This window comes from Actinia tenebrosa, unplaced genomic scaffold (genome assembly GCF_029948245.1).
Source record: "Actinia tenebrosa isolate PJP-AT-01 unplaced genomic scaffold, QUT_ActTen_1.0 PGA_scaffold5__44_contigs__length_20552954, whole genome shotgun sequence".
In the NCBI taxonomy this organism is placed as follows: Eukaryota; Metazoa; Cnidaria; class Anthozoa; order Actiniaria; family Actiniidae; genus Actinia; species Actinia tenebrosa.
In genome coordinates, this window is record NW_028292582.1 from 1,403,582 (window position 1) to 1,411,896 (window position 8,315).

At 37.2% G+C, this 8,315-nt stretch overlaps 1 protein-coding gene across 1 annotated transcript; it reads right to left on the reverse strand.

Annotated features, from left to right (window-relative positions):
• Positions 1-1,530: 1,530 nt before the first annotated feature.
• Positions 1,531-8,115, reverse strand: LOC116294717 (uncharacterized protein C14orf93 homolog; the record flags this gene model as incomplete). Its single annotated transcript, XM_031702365.2, has 5 exons — positions 1,531-1,674; positions 2,133-2,194; positions 5,776-5,835; positions 5,944-6,290; positions 7,993-8,115. Coding segments are annotated over 5 exons (684 nt in total), but the record flags the coding sequence as incomplete, so codon positions are not given.
• Between the last annotated feature and the right edge of the window lie 200 nt (positions 8,116-8,315).

Genomic DNA, 8,315 nt, shown 5'->3' on the forward strand with positions numbered 1-8,315 from the left:
TCCAGTTACTCCAGACTGAATGCATTCCTTTCACAGCACTTTACCAGGTTTCAAGTAACATCATGTGACCCAAAAATAGCCCATTGATTGGCTGGTTTACTCATGAATCATTAATGAGTTATGAGAAAACATATGTGAGGCCTTTAGGGGTAGGATTCGCTTAAGACTCTCTCTTCGCAAAACTTTAAACAAAACCCCGTAAAACTATATATCGTTTAAAAGCTCATGTAATAGAGATTTAGAAAATAATATTATTTGAAAGCGATTTTTTAATTTCAAAAAAAAAAACAAACAAAAAAACCCGAGACTGTGCAAAAGGCTTAGTATTCGTTCGGTATACGCTTGAAAATGGATACGCATACCTCAAGTGTTCAAAGAAATCCGAGGATGTTCATACCCGAGGAACGCTTTGCCAGTCATATTATTCGAGTTGAATACAGACTCTTTTTCCATTTTCGACTGGTATACTCATGGCAAACCCGAGGATTTTCAATTAGGAAACGCTAGTATACGGAGACCGATACATTTTAAATGGGTATGCAAGACTCATACTTCAGGTTACAGGAAAAATGCAAGAATATTCTAGACTTTTTTACGTTTGAATATTGCGTATTTCATTTGAACACGTAGATATATTTTGTTTTGATGTATGGCTGTGACGATCAGGCCAGAATGTTAGTTCTTTTCAGGTTATCGAGGAGTGAGGTGTAACGTTTAATTTTTATTAGAACGATGAACACAATCATAATACATATTATGGAATACTGGATATCTATTGGTTTGCTGTAAGAAATGTTTATTAAAAAACATCGTAAATGCTTCCATCCATAATCAAAATACTTTTAAATAGAGATAACAATACAATAACATCCTGGATTATGGATGAATATTCATACCAAAAATCGTTTTTATTATTCCGAGCACAGGCATTTTTTCTAACTTGAACAATTCAAACAGTATACAAAAAATCAGCCCTTTCATGAGAAATATAAACATTATGACAACTTATTAAGTTGTGCATTTATTTTTCATAAAAGAAATATAAAATAGTTTTCCAATATTATATATACTTTGATCTTCTATTCATTATGGTTTACTACGCTACTAAATATCGTGTTATTTCAAATCTGGATTGTTTAGATCAAAATAGCTAAAACGGAAAACAGTTTTATACTATCTTAAATATCTACTAGGAAATTCATTTCATCAATAAATAGGCATTATATGTTATATCTCTAATGATAGGCAATTTACCTTTACATAATAAAGATTTAGATTTAGATTATAAGCATAAAAATGGTATAAAAATTGAAAAGGGCACATAAAAAGTATCAAAAAATGTATGCATGTAAACAACTTTAAATTGAGAACGATTATTTTCTTTATCCAACAGTTTGGAATACTTTCTGTTTAATGTAATTAAAATTAATGTACTTTTAACTTGAATGATCAGAAACTTTAAACTTATATAAATACTAAATTTTTATATCGAGAAAGATATATTTATATTTGCAAAATAAAATTCTGGAACTATAATCTCATATTCTTAATTACAACTAAATAATAATATCCTGATGGCAAATTAAAGTTTTTTGGCATCCTTTTTGGCGCCTTTTTTGGAGATCTTGACGTTGACCTCGTGATCCTGCGGGGACAGTGTCTTTTGTTCTTTTTCTAAAAGAGCAAGGTATATAAAATGAGACATTTATAGAACTATAATTGCCTTTTTCTTTCGCCTAAATAAATAAAATTTAAGGAGACTTTCCCCCTGACCATGCCTAAGTAAAGAAAAGTATATATGAAAAAGAAAAAGTATCCACTGAACTTACCCAATCTGAGGCTCAGGTCAAACGTCGAACTCGGCTGAACCTAATTGCAACTATAGATAACAAGGCAGTCTTCTTTGATGTCATTAGGTTTGCTCATGTAAAGTTCGACGGTTTGCTCTTTAAAGTTTTAAGCAGATAATTATATATTATCTGCTTAAATCTTCTCAAAATTTTAATCAAGTAATCTTGCTTAGGTGTGGCACTTATTTGAGAGAGTAGTTTAATTTGGAAGGGGGGGGGGGGTGCTTAAAATGATTAAATACAGTGTTTTTGGAACCGAGTTGTAAAGCTGTATGGTGTTACCTTTTTGTCCTCCGCACCGGAGATGGACTTCTGGATTCTGGAATCTTGAACTGCCTTGATTTCTTTGTATAGAAAAAAATGAGAATCATATTAATACTTAAATCTTATTATCCGAGCGGGAGGTCTGTACGGGATAATCTTGATCGAGGTCTGTACCCGACCGAGGTCAAGATTATCCCCTACAGACCGACCAGGTTCGGTTGATAAGAGTTTTATTATGTGACCACTTTTCATTGAAGGGGATAAATTTCATTTGCGCCTTTTTTATTTATAAACAAACCATTTTTGGAAGCGCGCGTGTATATTACACTCAAATAGCTTCCTAGTGATTTTACTGAAATACCAGTTATAAACCAGTTTGACAAGAAGTGCGAAGGCAAGTTATTCAATAGAACTTACAGATATCAGAAGGCAAAAACTACTCAAAAAGGGATATTCTTTAAACTCAATCCTAAAGAGGAGGCAATCAAAGCAAGCATAAATGTTCAATGTTATCTTAAAACACTAAGAATCAAGCTCATCATGGTTTTGAGGCTGTGCAGACTTTTGGCAAAAGACATTCACATTGAACGTGCAAACTTCAAACTTCTCGATATTTGCTCCTGAAAAGATGGCTTGTGGCTTGAAATTTGCATTCTGCACCAGTAGGGAAATTGAAGCTTTCAGAGTCTGAACGGCGGTTACTGTACATGAAGAGGTCGAAGGAGCTGAACCATTGCTCAGGATGGCTGACATTGCTCTTTGGTTCTGGAGGAACGCTGATTTATAACTATCGAGGCTTTTCAGATTCTTATGACCGCTTAATTGTGCCACGTAGTTAGCTTCCATATTTGCATCAAGGAGCCTGCCGATGCTAGTTTTACGTACGGCATGGTTGGTCAGTTTTCTCTTGAGGCCTTGCTGATTCTCCTTACCAAGAACCGCTTCTGTTGATTCTTTCAAGAACTTGAGTCTTAGAGTCTGAGTTTTTGAGTCTTACATACGAGAGCGCTCTCAGAAAGTCGTACTTGGAAATACCGAGTCCAGTCCTCAGCTTATGAAGTCCGGCGTAGCTCAAGGTTCGGTGCTTGGCCCACTGCTGTTTATCTTATACTTTGCTCCTTTGGAAGATGTAATTAAATCTCATGGCCTTGACTGCATGATGTATGCTGACGACTCTCAGCTGTACATAACAATGAATCCTGATCATAGACATTCTGCTATAAACAATCTTGAACAATGTATTAATGACATTCAGTCCTTTTTCCTAGAAAATAGGCTTAGTAACAATCCTTCTAAGACTGAGATCGTTCATTTTTATTCTCGTTTTTCAAACCACGCTCCTATTTCTAGTATCAGTATTAGTCAACATTTCATATCAATTAATGCGGAAGCACGAAACCTCGGAGTTATTTTTGACAGACATCTTACTATGTCTAGTCATGTGAATAATCTATGCCGCACAGCCTCATTAGCAATTAGAAATATTGGTAGAATTAGGAAGTATCTTGATCAAACGAGCACAGAACGCCTAGTACATGCTTTTGTGACCTCTAAATTAGACTATTGCAATAGCGTCTTGCATGGTTTACCTACAAAGCAATTAAATAAGTTGCAGCGCTTGCAAAATTCAGCTGCCAGACTAATAACTGAAACTAAGCGCAGAGAACATATAACTCCTGTTTTACGCCAATTGCATTGGCTGCCTATTAAGCAAAGAATAACTTTTAAGGTCTTACTAATCACTTTTAAGATTATTAACGGTTATGCACCAACATATTTAAACAGTTTACTAGAATCTTATACACCTAAGCGCGCTTTACGCTCTGCTTCTAAGAAGCTATTGATAGTTCCTAAATCATTTACATCTACTTATGGCGATAGAGCATTCTCTATCGCTGCGCCTAAGCTCTGGAATAACCTACCAGAAATAATAAAAAATGCTGAGACTGTTAAACAGTTTAAATCTTTAGTTAAAACATATCTTTTCAAAGAAGCTTTTGACTGATCTATTGCGTCCTTACGAAATACAGATTATGCTATCTTATTATGCTATATTAATTTTAACCCTATATATATTTGTTTTAACCACACTTTTATATTAGCTATATATTAATTAATTTGTTTTAGATTATCATTATTATAACAGTTTAGTCTAGTTATCTATATGTATATATATATATTATAATTATTATGTCTTAATTATAGTTTATTTGTGATACACATTGTAAACGCATTGAGGCGTAGCGAAATGCGTCATAAAAGATGTAAATTAAATTAAACTTTCCAATTTCATTCTTACCGAGAGGTCTATTCAAATACCAAACTTTATCCTCTGGTTTTCGTTTGTGGTTGATGGCCAGATAAAAAGGATCATCAGACATTAACATAGACTCTGATCGATGGCTCCTAAATGCCTTGTAAAACTCAACGGGACATCTCGATTTGTTGACATTGGCATATGCTTTTGGATTGAAAGCTCTTCGGTGCCCTCCTTCTTGGCCTGTTCGTGTCTTGCTACCTTTTTCTGTTTTCCACATCAGACATTCAGCTCCAGTTTCTGGGTCATTTTCAAGGCTCACATCTCCCGGGCCCAACTTCCGGCTCTCATCTCTTGCTCTCCAACCAAAATGTAGGGAAAGGAACCACCACAGAGCCCTTTGCAGTGCCTTTGGTTCTTCAACACTGAACTGCCCGCTCTCAAACAGTGTGTTTACCTCGGTTGCCGTCAGCTCTCTCGTTACGTTGGGAAGATTGCCTTTTCCTTTGCCAGTGAGATCCTTTCGTTTGGCAGCAATGACGCTTCTGGACCTGGAAAACTCGCTATCCTTGAATATATTATACGAAGAACCTTTTTCCTGGAGATAACGTTGGAAATTTCTTTGAAATCCAGTAATGCTTCCCGGTTCATACTCGCCGCCATCTTGTTTGCGGATGGAGATGAAAAATTTGCAAAGCAGTGTATTCAGCTCAGGTTCAGGTATGTCTTCCATTTTTCTGCTTTCTCCAATGGATTGACAAAATCTTTGCCAGGCTTTCATGTCACTCTTCGTTTTATACCCTGTGTTTTTGGTTTTTTGGTCGTTCAAAAATTTGTTTATCATCTTTTCGTCTTCATCTTTGTTGTTGTTGTTATTGTTGTGTTGCTGTTTTGCGACTCCAACACTGCTGTCGCATTGGCTAAATCCAAGTCGTCCTCCAGATCTTCAGGGTAATAAAACTCAGGGTTGTCATCCATGCAAAAGTATGACGAATAAAACGTATCTACTTTTTTAGTTTCAATCTCAATGTATCGATTTGGAAAAAAATGTTTTCGCCGTAAGATTAATATGCGATCTGACCGGTTAATACCGGAGAATCTAGACCAGTCCGCGATGCGATCTATCCAATCAGATTGCTCGATTTGCTAGTGTCCAGGCTCTAAGATTCACGGTCATATAATAAAATGAATTATTACATACACTAGTTGTAACTATAGTAGTAATAAATTATGCGCTCAGTGTCTGTAATGAAATAGAGAGGATAAGAGAAAATTATCAAATGCCCTTGGCGGGAATCGAACCCACATCTTCGGTATTCTAGTCCGGTGTGTTAACCGTAACTAACCGCGTTAATTGTAACCGTAGTGATTTTTGAACCCTATTGAGGAGATATATAGTTTCACCTTTGTGTTATGTGCACCGGAGATGGACTTCTGGATTCCAGTCTTGAACTGCCTTGATTTCTTTGGATTGGAAAAAAATGAGAATCATATTAATACAACAAATTATTACATACACTAGTTGTAGCTATAGTGAGGAGATATACCTACTGAAGAGATATATGGTTTTACCTTTGTGTCCTATGCACCGGAGATGGACTTCTGGAGTGAACGCGTTGACTAATAATGCCATCAGATGATACAGCCCACAATGTTATGTTTCTTGGATGACATCTGTCAGACGGAGGACCATCAACCCTTGACACTCGTGGCCTTTCAGACGTTGTGGTCTCCAACTTATTCTGGAGCCTCTTCATGAGTATATTGGCTTCCTCCGATCTCCATGCTGGTTGCCTCACAACCCATTTCCCCTTATTCTCATCGCATCCATTTTCTTCATCGCTTACATAGTCATATGATAACTCCTTGATCTTTTCCAGGTCTTGCCCATGTGCAACTTTTACTCTGGCATTGAAAAGCTGCAACAAACAATTTTGTTAGTTTCAAAAATAGAAATTATTTTAGGTTTTTGAAGACCTTAAATTGTACATCATGGGGAATTTAATATTTTCAAAATCACTTACATGTGAACAGTGTAGTAGTATGGTTGCAGCAAGGGCACTAGGACACCGAATGTGGTTGTATTTCTATAGGTTTTTTCCCCTTTCGATTATTTGAATTAAATTAACGTTATATACTTGTTTACTTATCTTGTGTCCGTGTTCCTTCGTTGTCTTCGTTCGCTGTTGTAGTGCAGACGTTTTCATTCCAAAGGTCAAACGGTTTGAATTGCCTACGAGCGTTACTTCTTTAACGGCCGTTCCGTACTTGACTCTGTTTGTACTATACCAACAACAACGCTACCGCGCGATGCTCCTTACGTCAGTAATATTCAACCGTCCAGTTAATATGGTTAATCAAATTCACCTTAAGTTCCATATAGAGCCCCGGGGTAGGCTACTAGCCTGCTTGCCATTGTTCTCTCGTCTGCTCGCTTAATCCAATTATTTTGAAAGGTGGGGTGGCAGTGTGTTTACACAGCGATGACAGATGCAGCACCAACGCTAGTGTACGAACCACTGACGAGCCTAGGCAGGGGTAACACGATCTCCCTCGGCATTAGTAGTATTTTCGGCATGAGTAACATTTTCGCTTCAATTCCAAAGAAAGTTACTAACTCTCCTTAGAATAATAGAGTCCAATATTAGAGGGAAGCATATCTTGAACCCAGGGTACTGTTTACGAAATGAAATGTAACTTTTCTACCTCAACGATCAGACAGTTACAGTTCAAAAATATCAATATCGACCAGTAGGTCATTTTAGGTCACCCTCACGTTGACTGGACGTGTACAAGTAAGTAAACCAATAACGATTAGATTGCCATTACGAAATATCCTAAAAAAATTTCCTTTATTGTAGTTGATGATACAAAAGGGGGAAATTTCTTTGAGTAAAAGTTGTCGCATGAGAGTGGGAATTTTAATGTGTATGGCCAAGTAGCGTGTTGTCGTTGATCGATGGTACATAAATCTCTAGTGTCCTGTAGTCACGTCTTAGGGTTCGAATTACTAGCGTTCGGGTCCGAGTGAGGGCCGAGGGAGATCGTGTTACCCCTGCCTAGGCTCGTCAGTGGTTCGTACACTAGCGTTGGTGCTGCATCTGTCATCGCTGTGTAAACACACTGCCACCCCACCTTTCAAAATAATTGGATTAAGCGAGCAGACGAGAGAACAATGGCAAGCAGGCTAGTAGCCTACCCCGGGGCTCTATATGGAACTTAAGGTGAATTTGATTAACCATATTAACTGGACGGTTGAATATTACTGACGTAAGGAGCATCGCGCGGTAGCGTTGTTGTTGGTATAGTACAAACAGAGTCAAGTACGGAACGGCCGTTAAAGAAGTAACGCTCGTAGGCAATTCAAACCGTTTGACCTTTGGAATGAAAACGTCTGCACTACAACAGCGAACGAAGACAACGAAGGAACACGGACACAAGATAAGTAAACAAGTATATAACGTTAATTTAATTCAAATAATCGAAAGGGGAAAAAACCTATAGAAATACAACCACATTCGGTGTCCTAGTGCCCTTGGTTGCAGTATTTTTTGTAAGTGGAATTTTCTTTTCGGAGATATAACATTTGAAATATCAAAATACTAATCTAGTGCTTTATACCCTTTTTCTCCTAGACCGCAATTTGTTATCCCCCTTTAATTTCAATGTCTTGTCCTCATTTTCTGGAAGGTTCTGCAAGAATATTTTTCTTTTGGTCTCATAATACCTCACCACGGCCCCTATATTAATTCACAGTACTTTTTAAACATTCAGTGAAAAAAAAAATTATTAAGAACATTATTTAAATATTTATTGTATTAGGTCCACACAAAAATGATGAGGAGCCACCCTCTTTGCCCATCTTCACGGGCGGTACTAAGCAGGTAGCTAAGAGGCCCCGCATACCGTCAACATCGGTAGGTCTGATAATTTGTTCAATGTAA